At 36.7% G+C, this 17010-nt stretch overlaps 1 protein-coding gene across 1 annotated transcript in view; it reads right to left on the bottom strand.

Annotated features, from left to right (window-relative positions):
- The window catches only part of LOC149927092 (tachykinin-like peptides receptor 99D), a 99300-nt gene extending 89831 nt beyond the window's left edge, over window positions 1-9469 (bottom strand). Inside the window, exon 1 of the mRNA XM_090159270.1 lies at window positions 9155-9469. Coding sequence (XP_090015396.1) covers window positions 9155-9469 — 315 coding nt within the window. The remainder of the gene's footprint in view (window positions 1-9154) is intronic.
- Between the last annotated feature and the right edge of the window lie 7541 nt (window positions 9470-17010).

Consider the following 17010-nt stretch of genomic DNA (forward strand, 5'->3'; position numbering starts at 1 on the left):
TTAGAGGACCGTTCAGAAAGTTTTATTTTTAGATCTATTTGAATATAGCGTTGACAAATTTAAATTAAGTAAATGAGATTGTCTAGACGCGAGCAAAAATAGCTTAAATATTTTACAGCTAAATAAAGAAAGTTTTGAGCGCTTTTCTGAGCGATAGCAAAGACTGCCACTTAACGGATTTTTCGTGCCTAAAAAACTTGTGGCGTACTGAGGTTTATACAGCGGACTTTGAAAGTGACTTGGTGCTTCTAATTAACTTTTAACGGAGGACAACCGAAGGCCGCATATTCTCGTAAGTGGAGACAGCTAGCGGTTGTTTGAGGTACTTTCGGGGTGGTCTGAAGTTGGCTTCTTCGCTGGGCTCCCTTCATTAGACCGTCTTTTCATTAATTCATATCTCGAGCGCTAAGTAGATCCAAAAATATGAGTTGTTACCTTTCAACAACAACAATAATAATAATAAATTCTGTTTTTGAACATTGTAATGTATGAAAACATAATTTATTAAAGAGATTGTGCCAACTCAGATTAATTTAAAATTTTGTTCTTTGTCTTACACGTTATGATAGATTTTTTTGGTAGATTTCGGCGCGCTCGAGCGGCGGGGAATTTCCAGTAGTCTTTTTCTACTATCGCGTAGAGGATTTGTAAGCGCGTTTTTTAACTTCCTTCTCGCGGACCACACGGTTCGAGATTCTCGAATCACGACTTCACGAGCCGGCTACTTGTAAAAATATTATTATCAAAGTAGAAATTGAAGAAAAAAATCGATAACAAGGTATGGTTTATAAATTATATCATTATTTATTATACGTAGTCATTATAACAATATTTATATTCTACGGAAATATGCCACCGAAAGCACCGAAGACCGTGTATTGTACAGTTCCTTCCTGCAGTAATTATAACAACAAAAGTGGCTTATCTTTTCATTACTTTCCACCGAATGAGGGTCTTAAAGCGTGCGAAAGCGGGAAACTCGGATCAAAAGAAAGCGATTAGAGTAAAATTTCCTCCTGTAATCCAGCTCGCTCCGATAGCAACCAATAAACATCAACCTATCTATGACGTAGACAGTATGTGATAAAAAAAAGTTACGCTATCTTTCTATTTTAAAATTTGAAATTAATCGTAAATATTTATATTTATACCAAATGTTTTATAGCTATATTTTTCTTTACAATATTTTTAAATAATTGATGAAAAAACTTCATATACGTAGAACATTCTAACACTATCTCTTTAAGTATCTAGAATGACGGATAAAGTGTTACCGATCACCCCTATTTTAAATAATGTATGCTAAATAATTAAGGGTCTAAATGGAAAATTTATTCACAACATATCCTAGCTTAATATCTATTTAACGAAATAAAACCATTTTTACCAATTTTCGATCCTAAATCTGACTTTCAACCAGGTTTAGGATTTATTTTTAAAAATAAGTAAAAGGTGATTGATGTGTCATATTGGGAACCAGATTTCCCACCGGTTTGATTTAATAATAAATTTTTTTTGAGATAAAACTCATATATTTTCTAGAAATGGTTCAGAGCAGTTATTTAACGTTCTCGTTATTGTTTTAATTAGCCTTAATCAATAAATAATTTTTAATTAAAAGGGCGTCATGGGGTTGGTTTTATATTGTTAAACAGTAATAACCCATTCAGAGTACAATTCCAAATTAGCGCCTTAAAGCGAGTGTCGGTTAGACGTGTACTAACTCTTTTGCAACAGATGTCACTAGCTTCGAACTCAAAACAAGATACTTAAGCTACATTTTGACCAAAAAAGGCGGAACATAAAAGAACCCCTTGCGTTGATTGGCTCGTTTGTAAATTTGACAATAACTTAAATTATAATAATTTTTTACAAAATATTTTATATTAAATATATAACTTAGGTTAAAGTCCACTAATAAGAGTATAAGTTGTCTAATTATAATACTCTACATTGTGTAACCCTCAGGTTCATCTTCCCCCACATACTTATGTATTATTTACTTTTGCCATCACACTTCCCCCGGCACTCTTGACCATTTTTGATACTTATTTAGCTATTTATTGATAGTATTCTTGATCATTCCTAAAAACCAATATGCTTAATGTCTTAACATTTAAAGATCTATTTAATAAAAATAATCCCCGTTGTTAAATAAAAATTAAAATTATCTTTAACTAGAAACTTAAATATCTTTTAAATGTCACGTACGAATTAAAAATATGTTATACAGATAATAGAATTTGACTTAACCCCGCTATAAAATATAAAATTCAGCTAATTAATTAAAGCAATATCTCAAATTAATTATAAACTAAATCCTTCAGCAGGGCTAAAATTAAATCCCTCGCTAATGAAAGTGTTTTTCTCTCTGTCGCAAAACCGTGGTACAATACATTCCTCTCCCGTCCCAAGCCCAGGTTTTTCCCAAAACCTTTACGAGGTATGAGTTAGACAAAAGACAAAACCAGCAACATTCCCTCAGCTCACAGAGATCCCCTGAAACCATTTTCATGTTCACCAGCCTCAGACCTACTACCAAGAGTCAGACAGTCAGAGGGCGAGATAATGTGGATTCTCGAACCAAGAGAAATACCGCGTGGATACCGTGTTGAAAGAGCTATAAAATGATGTGCGATGAAGTCGCGCACGAATATCCCTCTTAACTTAACTTAACTTTACCAGAAAGTCATATACTCCAAGCAGCCATAAGTCTAGGAAAAGCAATGCCGACTCCGACCTCATGTAGCCTGATTCACATAGATTATCTAACAATCCCGCGAGCAAAACCAGATGAAAAAGACCGATTCCCTCGCCTAGTTGCACATTTCAGACCGAAATCCGAAGTACCTACGACCTCATCAGCTTGTAAGAAATCAGAATAAAGTAGCGGAAAAGAGCGTAAGAAACCCGCAATCCGGCCGTCAAACCGTAGACGACTAATAAAGAGAGAAAGAGAAAAGAATAAACGCGTAAACAAGCAACCCCCAAAGACGTCCCGTTGCGTGTCGGACATCTTGGTGGAACGTGAAAACCCGTAAAACGGATTTATAATGTTGGAAATTGCGGGGGTTCAAAAAATCTTACTTAGAATTAAAATTAAGGAACGTATTTGCAATTCTAGGTTATATGTAAACCACAGCTATTCAAAAATATAACTTTCATGGAAATTGAACTTAAATTAAGGAACTGTATGTAGATTTTTGACGAAAATATAAAACCACGAAAATTGGGGTCCAGTAAATTACCCTGAAAACTATACTTAAATTTAATATTTACTGATATAACCGAAGTTGTAGGTCCGCTGAATCCTAACCTATCCAATAGTATATTTTTTAACGTTATCGGACTTAATTTTAAATGAAATATCTACCACATAAAGCGAAACCACCGAAAATAGTAAATTGGGCTGAGAGTTCATTCCGCTTCGTATATTTATACCGTTAGGATTCGTTTTTACCCTCGCCAATGTCATTTGAGTCAGTGTTTTGTTTATTTAAAAGTGTTAAGGGTCATCAGTTTAATTGTAGTGTTTTATTGATAAGTGTTAGTGTTTATTTGATTTGGCACCCGATTATTTCGAGCCAAGATGCCCGAGTTCACGAATGCAGGGACTGATCCCATAAAAATAGTAAGCAATAATTTTGGTCAAAAAGTGTATTAATATTGAGCTAAGAAGAAAATAATGGTTGTCGTTATGGCCTTACCATCACGAGAATAGAATAGAATTGTTCCCCTCGATATCAAGAGACTATAATAATAATGTTTCCCCCGCATTTTTGTTTGTTAGTATATAGTGTTGATATTTTTTTGTGAAATAAAGATTTTGTGATTGATTATAGTCAAAGGGTTTCCATTCTTAATTCGAATCTCTCCTTTTTCGCTTTCCTTTTACGTAACCCCCTCTCTCCGATTTGATTCACCCCACGAAAGGCAACTACTCGCACTGTGTCGCCATCTTCCCCCACCTTGGTGAATTAATATCTTTGAGCAAGGGTAGGAATATTTTCTAGACCGTACTCGCTATCCCAACCGATACGATACGCGTTCTGGAAATAATATCAGTCGAAAAGTTGCAAATGCGTCTCTGGCGATGATATTGTTTCGCTATTTTGAATTTTAGCTTCTTTTTCCATTAATAGATGGCACCACGATCTCCAGTAAAATCGTTTTTTCAAAGAATCGGAGAGATTCATTGCCATCTCTAATTAGAAGGGTTTTATCATAATACAGGCATGGGTCAAATAATGATAAATTGATCATTATTTGGCCCATGATGCAGGTGACAATGATTAAGGCGACTGTTGCTGTAAGTTAAACATTAAAAAATAGTAGATTTAAGGGAGATGGTTGACCGACCCCAAGAGCGCCATTACTGCTGGAGATATAAAACCCGGGATAAGTATACCTCGTTTGTTCAAACGCGGGCCCCTAGGCGGCACGGGCCCAGATAATTTGTACCGGCTCCCCCCTCTCTGGTCGGGCCTGCTTTTTTTTAACCTCCGAAGCCCCAGCCCTGAGCATTACCAAGAGTATATTTATTTATATTTAGATATAATAGCTATATTGAGACGATTTTAGGAAAAACGTTTTCCCCCGAGTTCTTCCGTTTCCCCTTCCATAAAAACTTGTAGAGGTTAACGGTAATAGTTAGTGTAGGGAGCTGTTGGCTTGCGTGGCATGAAGGGCTTTTACCACCACCCTCCTACGCATCGTAACCCGGCCACCTGAATTAGAGGCAATAAAAGTCGCTAGATGACTTGGGCCTAAGGTGGTGCCTTGGGTATTAGCTTAGCTGATTATTATTATTATTATTATTAATATAATTATTATTTTGGCCCGTTTGGTGAAGAGATCTTTCGTAACAAATCATATTTCAAAAATATTTTAGGCAAGATTTTCCGCGTTATTTAAAGGTTGACTTAAGGCTCATTTTCATGCTCGCTGGTAGCGGATAAAAATCATCAAAATTCGCTTCCGCCACTCGCAAGCGTGAAAATAAAGCTAAAATCTCTGTTTGAAACAGATCGACGCGGAAAGTGAAAAGTGTGTAGCGGAAGCGGATTTTGTCGATTTTTACCCGCTACCAGCGAGCATGAAAATGGGGCTTAAGGCCAAATTTAAAATAAAAAATAACGTATGTATCCCCTTTCTTATTTTTATGTCCATCCTTCCTCCCCAAGTGTTCCAAATTCCGATATTGTCCGCTTCCTCCTGTTCGCAACCAACAGTCTCGGTAGCGCCACCAAGCGGAATCTATTTGAACTAAGTTTGAGGGGGAAAACGAACCGAAGACAGGTAGTCAAAGCGGTTATCAGCTGAATTTCCGAAGAAGTTTTTCGCGCCTTGAAAGAAAAATCTCAAAGGCTTAACAATTCCCTTATTTCGTTACTTCTTTAGTTTTTTTAGAGTCAGGGTTGGAAAATAAACACAGTTTATTTAATAATAACTCAAAAAACCGGTTTTTTTTTAGTTTAAACCAGGTTTTTTTGGTTTAAATCAGCTTTTTTTAAACAATGTTTTACTTAACTGTTAATCTATTTTTCGCTTTTGTTTAACCGTGCATACATATTATCAATCAACTAAAAATTTATATGTCATATGCCCAGAATTAATGGAAAATATATGGAAAAACCATAAGCAAAAATAAGGATTATTATCGAAAAACAGTAGATAAAATAAAGTGCAATATAGGATGAAGAAGGGTACACGAAGACGGAATGCTTTCGGGTTATATACTACATGAGAAAACCTAAGGTATTTATAGGAAGGTATTGAAAATATAGGAAATGTGGTCACTTCGCAAATGTTTTAGAAATGTAATCATTTCGGTAAGAAAAGGTACAAACATTTTGGAATAATTTTTAGTTAATTAAAAAAACGAAATTATCAAAAAAAAACAACGATTTAAACCAGTGTGGCTTAACAGTCAACCCTGATTAGAGTTATACGAGTGTTGAGATAACGATATTAACAAATGGACGTTTAAATGAAGATGACCAGGTGTAGGAAAATCAATAGGCTTGTCAAGCCTTTAAATTTTGTGCTGAAAAAAGTAACTTACAAGTATAACTTCGGCCTAGAGGAGGATAATTGACACGCTCTTTAATTTATTATTACTTAACAAATAGCAAAATTTTGCAGAATATAGATAAATAACTGTAATTTCATAACGCAGAATGGATTATATATAAATAGATAAATTCTTGGTGTAACCGAACAGAATTTAACCACAGTTTGGGAAGAAAAAAACAACTTTAAGCATTAAAAACTAATAAATTAATAGATTTAGTAGTACATATTTACGGGATCATGTCTAGAGCATCTTTTTCTGTATTAAAATTTAACGCGTGTCGTTTCCCCTATTTTTTCACTGTTTTTGCCGTAATGGTCGCGCCACCTGTCGAAAATTTTGGTTGCGAATAGCTTTTGACATATTCGGCGCTTCGTAATGGTTTCTTGCCGAAGTAATCCCTACAATTGATGGGGTCTTCGGTAACGTGATGTAGGCTATCCCTTCAAACTGCCAAATATTTAGTTCCCTCGAAAGCATGAACGGAAGAACTTGTAGATTTAGCTTTATTCTGTTCAGTACACACTCCTACAAGTTCAACCTATACGTCATTATTTGATTTGAATAAGAACACCCTATAAGCACCTTACCCGCAGAGCCACTCGGTGGACGACGTAAAAACTAACTTATGTACATCTAGGATAATACTTGCGAATGCGCTGCTGGCTCAATCTTCTTTGTGCGAGTGCCGAGTCAACATGGTTACCGGACCCGGAGAACGCTATAGCTAATGTTCGCCAAAGTCTCGGAAGGGAGCGCATTTAAAATATTTTAACCATTGTACCATTTTATTTACTGACCACAATTATAAAGAAAATGTTTCAAGATGAATTATAAAGAAACACTTAACGCGGTTTTCAACAAAAATTTCATAAGCTAAAGCTTCGCACTTAAGAAAGAGGTTAATATACTTTCAAAGATCAACAATATTAAACGTAATTTAATCGTATTAAGTGTTAATGATGATATACATAAAAATTACTTCCAGGTAAAACATTTACTGAAACCTTTACGTTTTAATATAATTTAGAAAATTAGTAAAAGGAATTTAGCAAATAAAAAATTCCAAAACCAGAATAAATAAATGTCTAAGATAAAAGAAGTGAAAGCCTTTATATTTTTATTATTAATTAGCAAACTGTTTAGAGTTTTGCACTTATACTATAATTAGTTTTCATTTTTATCTTAATATTTTCTGTATTTTTAATCATGGTTAAGAGTGCATTTATTTCTACTTAGGGAGAATGAATTTGTTGAGACCAATTTTTGCTTGGCTCCCAATCCCCTCATGCTCAAAGAGTAACCTACTTCGCCCTAAAAAAATTAAATCGGACAGGTATCTCTAAAGCCACGGTCACATCACTAGAGCATAAAACCCAGTTTAGGACTGTTTGAATGCCAGTTTTGACCGCCAACGATAGTTGTGGGTTCACACGTCGAAATCGATCATAGCCTAGGCTTAACGTCGTTTCAAATTATGACCAGAATTTTCAAAATACTAAAATGTATCCCAAATCAATTAGTTAATAAGGCTGTGCCAGATACTCGAACTCGAACTCGAATAATAAAATTTTAAATACTCGTCGATTATCGAGTATCAGAAACTTGCCTTAATCGGGTACTCGAATAAGCCACCTGTAAAACTCGCCGAATTGTTTTTTTCCGTCGAAATTATTCGGGTAATCGATCACTCGTCGGGTAATCGACAATAATCTCTTTGTCATACCCAGTCGCCCGGGTAGAAAAACCAACATCCCTTTCAATGACCTTGAGTGATTGGCTGCCTAGATTCGTATATAAGTACTACTCGAGTACTCGAGTACCCGAACGGGTTTTTCTGACTACTTGACTACTCGAACAAGGAAAATTTGAAAATAATCAAATACTCGATCAAAATATTACCCGACTCGACTACCCGATGAAAAAATTATTAATCATGTTTACTATACATACAGTAATATTATTTGACATTATTTTTGAAAATACTAGCAATTTTACTTGCCCGCCTTGTCGACCGTTGTGAAAGCGACTCGAACCGACTTGGACGAGTTGCTTCCCGAACTCATACGAAGCGATTTCTCACGCTGGTTTCGAAAACTAGTTATCTAAAACGACGCGATTTCAGGGGTAAGTGTGAACCTGGCTTAATAGTGACGTCCACCAACGTGATTGAACCATTTATCCTCCCCCCCCCCCCCCTCCTATGCATTGTAACCCGGCAATTGTCTTCACAAGTCACTAGCTGACTTGCGTGGTTTCTTAGCTGATTAGATGATAATTCGGCCATGATGCCCACCGAACGTTTCAACATAGTCATTGTCCATAAGTATAAATAAATAAAAACATTCTGGCCATGGTCAGAATTTTTAATCAAAATAAAGGTTAATGATGCTATTACAAATGATGGAGACAGAGGTCAAACACTAAATTATTATTATTATTAATATTGTTTATTGTGCAAAATAAGAAAATCGTTTACAAAATTATACAAAATATAAACCGAGCACAACACTCTACCTAAGCAGAGCTTGTATTTAGGGGGAGGTAATAAACTTATAGATTAAGAAATTTCGGCAGCACACTAAATAACCCCCATGTTAGATTTTAGAAATAATTTCAATTGGTTTTTAAATGACTGTATACATTTTTCAGATTTTAATTCTAACGGCAATGTATTAAACCATTTAGGTCCAAGATAAATAAAACTCCGACGCAAAATTGTAAATTGAGCTACAGGTATACACATATTCTGATTATACACAAAACGAGTAAAATAATTAACATTCAGTGGATCTATTTCTCAATATTGTAATGTCACAATTTTTAGCCCGTTTACGGGTGCGAAAAATGTGAAAGCCTAAAATTTGGGGGCCCCAGGCGCGCGCCTAGTGTGCCGAAGCATAGAATCGACCTTCGGCGGGTATTGTTACTTTTTGTTATAGGTCGTTTATTTGCGTTACGTAATTTGTGAACGGCCTCAAAGTAACTCCAAAATTAAATGTTTCAAATTGCTCAGACCCCCGTAAGTAAATAGAAAACGGTTTAAAATTATGCCAAATTAAACTTTGAAGTATTACTTACTTGAACGAAGGGGCATAAGGGGCACATAAAGTGGGGTAAGCCCCAGTACTGCAACAAAGCCGCTTGGAACTGAAACGGAATCGAGAAAATTCCGATGATGACGTCGGCCACTGCTAAATTGGCGATGAAGAAATTGGTCACCGTCTGCATACGACGACTAGTTCCGATTATCCACAAAACCAGAACGTTGCCCGCGATAGCTACCAAGGACACCACGCCGTAGCAAAAGGACAAAAACACGGCTAGCGTCAATGGCACTTGGTAAATTTCAATCTCGGCTTCCGGTGGTAAGGTCGTATTCGATGATCTACCCATTACTAAATATTTTCTAAATAAAGTTGATAATTTAAATATTTTCTGAAATCCGAGGATCTCTAAAAATTGCGAAGTTTTAAATTAAAATTTTTGCGAAGATTTTCTACTTGACCTGCTGAGAGGTTTATTTTATTACTTTCTAAGAAGAATTTCGTCACCGTTTCGAAAGGATGACAGCAATTTGAGTGTCCCGTAGAGCCGATAGCGTCCGCTCACTTTGCTGGAATTTTCTGTGTGAAACGATGCTCCGATGCGGCTCATAGAGATGGAGAAAAAGGGGGGCCAGAAGGGGGACTGCAAGGACGCTCCTGGAAGGGAGAGAGCGCGGGCCGGCGAGGATTTGGGATTGTCAGAGGAGAGACTGAGATATTGAGTGCGAGGTTTCTGAGGGCGGGAAATCCGGGCACTGGCGGGGATGGGGGGAAAAGATAAATCCTTATGGAAAGTTTTAGCTGGAGCCCCTACTCTACCCGGAAAACGCGGAATATCTGGGAAAGTCACAGACGCAAAACTCTTGGAGAAAAAAGTCCAACTCCGGCTTCTACTAAAAAAAAACGAAAAGTGACAAAAATTCGCTTTTTGGTACCATATTCTGTAGTATTAAAAAATATGGAAATACAAGTTACGGAATAAGGCCATTGGTACTTTTTAAGTTGTCTGTGAATTTTCACTGAACTCAGAAAGAAACCAGATGTACAATCCGTCCTATGATGTGATAAAATTTCGATTAATTTATGATTTGACTAAAAGTCAAAATTGATGTAGCGACCGCGAGGACTCGATAGCCCCTATCGATTGATCAATTATTTTCCTTTTTACCCCTATCAGTGCGAGAGACAGCCAGTGTCCAGTTTGTGGGCCCTCAAGTGCCCAAACGTATATACCGACAGCGAGTGCTCAATATTGTTTATAAATTTATGTACAATTTTCACGTGGGCTCAATGTATCGTTACCAGTCTACAACAACCTTTGGAGATAGTTTGGTAATAAATTTAAATGTCTAAATAGTAGGACTGCGGCTGGTTTAGGCTTTATAGGCCCCCTAATCGCCCTAACGAGCTCGTGCAATGTCCTATCGACTGATATAACGATATAAGTATTATGTAATTTACATAGGCGGCTAAAGATACACCATACGTGATTTTAGTATATGCAATTTCCTTGGCGATGTTGTGTAAGAATTAGGCTTTACTGAAAAGTATTAATATTTTTATTGTTAAATTACCCTTGAATTTACAAGAAGTGATGCAGCAGTAATAGACAACTTTATTTGGCACACACTGAGTTAGTTATTAATCGGTCAGCGAAATTTTGCGGGCCTGGTTCGTATTTCTCGTGGCCTGCCGTTTCGTGAGCAAAAACACAAACCAATTTTTATTACATATCCTTTGTTTAAGTGTAGTCTACAAGTATATAGCTATAATCGCGAATCCTACGTTAGCCAAAAGTAATATAAATTGTTCGCCAGAATCGGTTTATTTTCCGTCTTTTTTATTAATGTCAGCAAGAACCGAGGCAAGAACCGTTTACCGATAGAGTTCGTATACTAATATTCGAGGTTAAGCAGGATGCTCTAAAAGACAACGTCGGGAGTATCTAGACGTTCGTGAGTTTAATTTATGTTAAATCAGTTAAGCGTTCTTTCACTATGACTGCTAAAGAAAACATTTAGTTACAATAGGATTTTAACACATTTTTCAAATATATGTTAAACCCGATTGCATGACGAAAATAAAAAAGTGTTAAACCAATACTAAAACGCGCCTTAAGTATGGCCGTGAGAATTGTCTAAAGACAAACATTTGTTTTCGTGTACCTTGCTTTACAGAAAATCTGTCTTTGTAGAATCGTAGTCCGATTTCGCCTATAATTATAATATACGAGACTTAGGAACATTTCAATTTAAAAAAGTATTTACGATTGCTTAAACGCACGTTTCTAGAAAAGGAACAACTTGCCATAATTATTATTATAATTATCTCTCGATTTGATGAGCAGGAAAATTGTATTATTCACTATTTTTATTTAAACCTCGATTTAAACGCAGCACGCTATATTTATTATACACATTAGCTCGTCTTCCAGATATAAAAGGTTCCAATTCAGGATTTCCAGATTCCAAGTGCCGGATTATCGTACAGAGTTTCGATTTGGATCGAAATCATCGAACTAGATTAAGAAGGATCGTATAACTGAAAACAGTTCACTAAAGCCCAAAATATATTTAAAGATAATAAACAAAACATTTTACGTTGTATACTTTAGCACAACTTTACGTACGAAAAACACTTGAGAAAATATTTTGCAAATATTTCCGATTTGTGACGACAATTATCACTCCCCCACCAAACCGCAAGAGCGTGTTTGGAAGTGGGAATCTGGGAGATAACCTTTGCTATAGATAATCTGTGGTTACCGCCATAATTAAAGATATCTAAAGGTTTCCGCTCTAAAGAAATCAATTTTTACACGGATCGTATTTTTGCCGTACGATCCAGCCTGCGGATTGTATATCGTACCGAGGCAGTGGCGGACTGGCCATAGAGTGAACCTGCCCGATGGCAGGTGGGCGCCACGGACCGTTCATGAAGTGGGCCCCTCAAACATGATAGCGTTATAGTTGTTAAAGCTGGGGCCCTTTGTCTTCTGGCAGCCCAAAATATTAGACCCAGTCCGCCACTGTACCGAGGGCTCTATTATCGTACAAATTCGATAAACGCAAAAATAAACCCGGTGGAGAATGATCACGTGACTCTCGACGTTGTCGTTAAAACCTCTCTAATACTTGGTGGTTTCTTTTCGCCTGTGTACTCTTTTTAGCCTAAAACGTTTTATTCGCCTGTTCCGGGGATGATAATTACTCCGGCCCACAAACAATTCGCTTGTTCCGGAGTATGAGGGCTACTCTTTTTACTCCTTCTGAAAAGAAGCTGTAAAGCAAGGGGGTCTCATGTACGAAAATAAATGCTATTGGCCGAACCAGGTGACGTCACTTGTAACTTTGAGAAGCCTAGCATTTTCCGAACCAGTGACGTCATGTACTACAGTAGAAGGCTGAGTAACAGACCTAGAATCTGACGACGGGTAAATCAAAGCCCCCTTTTCGAGGCAACCTTTTCTAGTCCAAATTTTACCAACCTTGGCTGTAACGAGACTAAATCGGATTTTGTCGTCTGTTAGCCAGAATGTTTCTGTTTAAAAGGCCTCAGGCGGCCATTTTGGAAAAACGTTTTTACTCCGACTCAAACTATTCGCCACCACAGAATCGGATTAAAGGGACGTCATAGCCTTACTCTTCTTACCCTACTCCGAAATCCCGGAACAATTAGCGAAAAGAAACGACCTAATGTGACCTCACAAAAGAAATCTCAACGAATGTCTTTGAGTGTTTCAAGGATAGTGTGCGCAACTAGATATTTGTTTGAAATTGTTTCTATTCAAGTAGATTATTTTTTTTCGCCGGCTAAACTGAGAAATCGCTGGAGATTCTCGATAGGGAGCTATATGCTTTATTGGATCTTTTTGTTGTAATGCGGAAAAGCATCCAAAGGGTTTTCTTTGGAGCTGTCACTTGCTTGATATAAAACAATAATAATGAGTGGATGGTTGTGTTTTTTTAATTAAATTTTATAGGTGAGTGTTTTGTTGTAAAGCTTATCTCTCTGAAGTACCACGATTTGTGTTACGTTAAAAGTATGCAGTCTTCACATATTTCTTATATTTCGCCGTGGGTGTTATTTATTTTTTAATATACAAGGGATAAGATCCTTTCGTCGGGGTAACGCCATTGGAGGTAATTTTCAAATACCTGATAGCGCTAATAGTCTGAATCGTCGAAATTTTAAAATAAATTGGAATTCACTGTTAACTTTGACCATTACCAAAGGTGGGGATTTTTTGGCCCCCGCCGGAAATACAGTCCGCTAAATAAAAGTGATCTATGTTAAATATTATTAAATTAGGGTTAGGTTAAATTTATTGTCTGCCAATAATATGAAGTAAGAGCTTGAAAGGGCTTGTAAAAAAATTAGTATTTTCCAACTTCAAAATTTAATTTGAAGTACCACAACCACCGTCTTTTGTAATAACACCCGCTTCAACATTAAAACAAGACGTACGACGGTCAGAATACACACAATCCTTCTAATGTGTTAAGTTTGTTTGAACTATTCACAGCAACCTGCAACGCCGGTATCGCAACCAAAATATATCCACGGTCACATATATATTTTATTTTTGTTGCAGATTATTGCAATAAATAAATAATAAATAATAATAAATTTTAAAATTTTTATTTTAAATGTGTAGGGAAGAAAATAAATATAAATATGGATACCTTTGTGGGCAAAATTGGATCAAAGATTTTGTGTTAAAAATTGGAGGAACAGTGGACTGTGATTTGAAAGGCGGAATGACGTCATTCTGTTGTTCACAGGAATATTTTTTAATACTTTAAATGAATTTGACATATTAATCAACAATAAAAATAATATATGTCCCTTTAAGGCTGCACATTTAACGAACTCTAAACTGTTTTTTTTTTATGAGACGTAGTGCTTTACAAGAATTACATCCCAATTTTATAATTTGTTAAAATATTAGTGCTTTCTAAAATTAAAAATTAAATGTTTGTAATGTCTCTAATAAAAGTGCCCAACTAAGGCCTGCATAGAAAAATAATTTAAAACTCAAAAAATATTGTTATATTAGTTCAACCACATAAAACTTATTACCTTTGCTGCGCAAATACTCAGCCCGTCGTTTTGCCTCCTTGGCATTTCAAATTTTAAAGCTCGAAAATTATTAGTTGTCAAACTTAACAGCCGTGAAAAAATTAAACATTCAAAAATACTGATAGTTTAGTTCAACCAAAGATAATACGTATCCTGTATTCGATATCACGGTGCTTTTACATTGACTATAAGCCATGAAGCTGTTACTGAATTCCAAGCGAAATTCCGAAAAGTCGGGCTTCTAAATTATGCCAGTGATAATACCCAAGGCCCAAAATTTTAACCTAACTTTTATTTAAATCGATTTAGAATTACCAAATACCGTAAAGTGACAAAACTTAGGTTGAAATGAAAGCCAACTATATTATTTACCTTTTATCATCGAAGATTTGTTCGTTTTAAATCATAATATATGTTTAAACAATATCAGTGGCGTAACTTTCGGTGAGCGCCATGGGACAACTTGACAGAAGGTGCCCCCCCTCGGTCCGCTCTGCCGCCGCTGGCTGGCGGTTATTAATAGATAGGCCAGCTATGTGAAAATTCTTTTAAGAAAAATAATTAAATGTTCAGAATAAAAAGTAGGTCAAAGAATTTTAAAATATTGATTTATTGAAAACTTTTCAAAGAAAGGGTAATTGGGTCATCACAACTTCACAAGTAGGCTGTTCGTCGGGCCTTTTGTTTCGAAAAAGCGTCTTGAACACGGTCAAAAAAGTTTTTTTATCTCTGTTATGTCATTCACAGCGTCATTCACCACTAAATTAACGTTGTGTGCAGCGCAGTGCACATACCTAGCGGCAGGTTGTACATCATTGATTCGCTTCTGCACGCCGCTGTACCTACCACTCATATTTGCCGCTCCGTCGTACCCCTGACCGCGTAATTTCGTAATCGTTGTGAGAGACTCAACATCAGTAATAATTTCCTTTGCAAGTGATTCCGACGTTTGACTATGGACAACTGTGAAGCCACAAAACGATTCTAACACAGATAGTGACACTGGCTTCCCCGTAGATGTGTCATATATAATTTTAACAAAACGAAACAGTTTTGAAAGTTGATCTTTCTTTGATATATCTTGTGTTGTGTCAACTATAATTGAGAAGAAGGGAGCCTTTGCCAAATCACCTTTAATGCTTTGGAGCGCACAATTTCCAACGGTTTCAATTAATTCATTTTGAATGATTGGACTTAAGTATTTTGTCGTACCTTTTGGTTTTTGTAGAAGCTCGCACAAAAGAGGGTCATACTTGGCTAAAAGCTGAACAATAGCCAAAAAGTTTCCACCTGACCACATGCTGTCACTAAAGATGTCTTCCCTGTGGCCTCTTAAGGGTAGATCGCACGCGGACAATGTTATAATGACATCTATTATGCGTTTTAAAACCTTGCGCCAGTATTTCTCGTGTGCAACAATTTCATTATCGATCAGTTTCTCGATCGTTTTGTTTTCTCTCCAGCGCTGAAAAATCATGCATGCATTGGCATGACCAGGGCACTTTTCATGGATAGAGATGTTACGAGAGAGGTGCTTCCAATCGGATGTTCCAATCTTGAATATAGACGCTGGCACTACATTTCCAAATAGCCAGCATGATGTGCAATAGCATTTGTTTAAAATGTGACTGTACGACAACCAATATCGGGATACGGTAAACCCTGAAACTGTAACACACTTGTAAAAACTGCTGTCAAATGATCGGTGGTTGGTTTTGAGATAAGGTCCAGGAGGTTGGAAAGCACCGTGGTCTACAATAAATCGCATTTCTAAGTTGGAGAGATCTCGAGATCCAAAATTACCCATATCAGTATTTAAAGGTAGAGACGTAATACTTGAAGCTTGTGGTGTTTGGGCACCATCAGTACTCTGATTAGCCTCTTGCTCAACTACTTCACTGATCAACCCGGCGTTTAGATTGTATAATTCATGATCATCAAGAGCAATTCCTATCCCTACATCAACTTTTGGGTCGGCAATACCAGAGGCTGCTGCGCAAGCGCTACTGTCATCATCAATCTGTGGAGGCTCTCTATCCACTGCTTCGATGACCAACTCTGTGTTTAGGTCAATTGTTTCATCGTCCGCAATAGCCCTCACACGCGCTACAGGTTCATTAAAATTTAACTCTTGAGCGATGGAATCGGCACTAATGGGTGAAGCTGAAGGCTGGGACCACATACTCATTTTTGGAATTTTAGCGAGCAAACGTTCTGTTGCTATAGTGCTCTCTTCAGCAAGCTTCCGACGCTGCGCCCCACTCAGTTTCTTGGGCGGCATACTGGAATAGTAGTAATTTTTTTCTAAATGTTAAACTTTCTAAACTAAAATCCAACCCGAACTGGCTCCTTTGGGTGCCCTCGACTAGAAACGGAAAAGAAGACGGAGCCCCTTGCCGAGCGACGTGCGAGTATGGAATAACAAGTTGGCAAGCCAAAATATACCTCTCCTCGGAAGAATGGTCCCTAGTGGTATTAATTTCTCGACACGACCCCCAAAGATATCTCCGCAATTCAGAGTTATTTACGAAAAACGTTTTCTCGGTTCAAACCCTGCCCGGTATAAAATTTTAATTTTAATTTACATAATTGAGACGAAACAATCGAGTTTAATTTATTCAGAATATTATAAATTAAGTAGTTACAACAGCGAGTTAGACTTACTAAAACCATGCACAATTGAATTTAACCCTTTTTACAGTACATGTTTATCAGTTGAATATAATACTAAGCAAATTTTAATGAAAGAAATATCTACAGATGGTATTTGTATTTTTCTCGCTTACGAAATACTTGCCGCATCTTTAA

This window comes from Leiobunum rupestre, chromosome 9 (assembly GCF_980474605.1).
Source record: "Leiobunum rupestre chromosome 9, qqLeiRupe1.1.hap1, whole genome shotgun sequence".
NCBI classification, from domain to species: domain Eukaryota; kingdom Metazoa; phylum Arthropoda; class Arachnida; order Opiliones; family Sclerosomatidae; genus Leiobunum; species Leiobunum rupestre.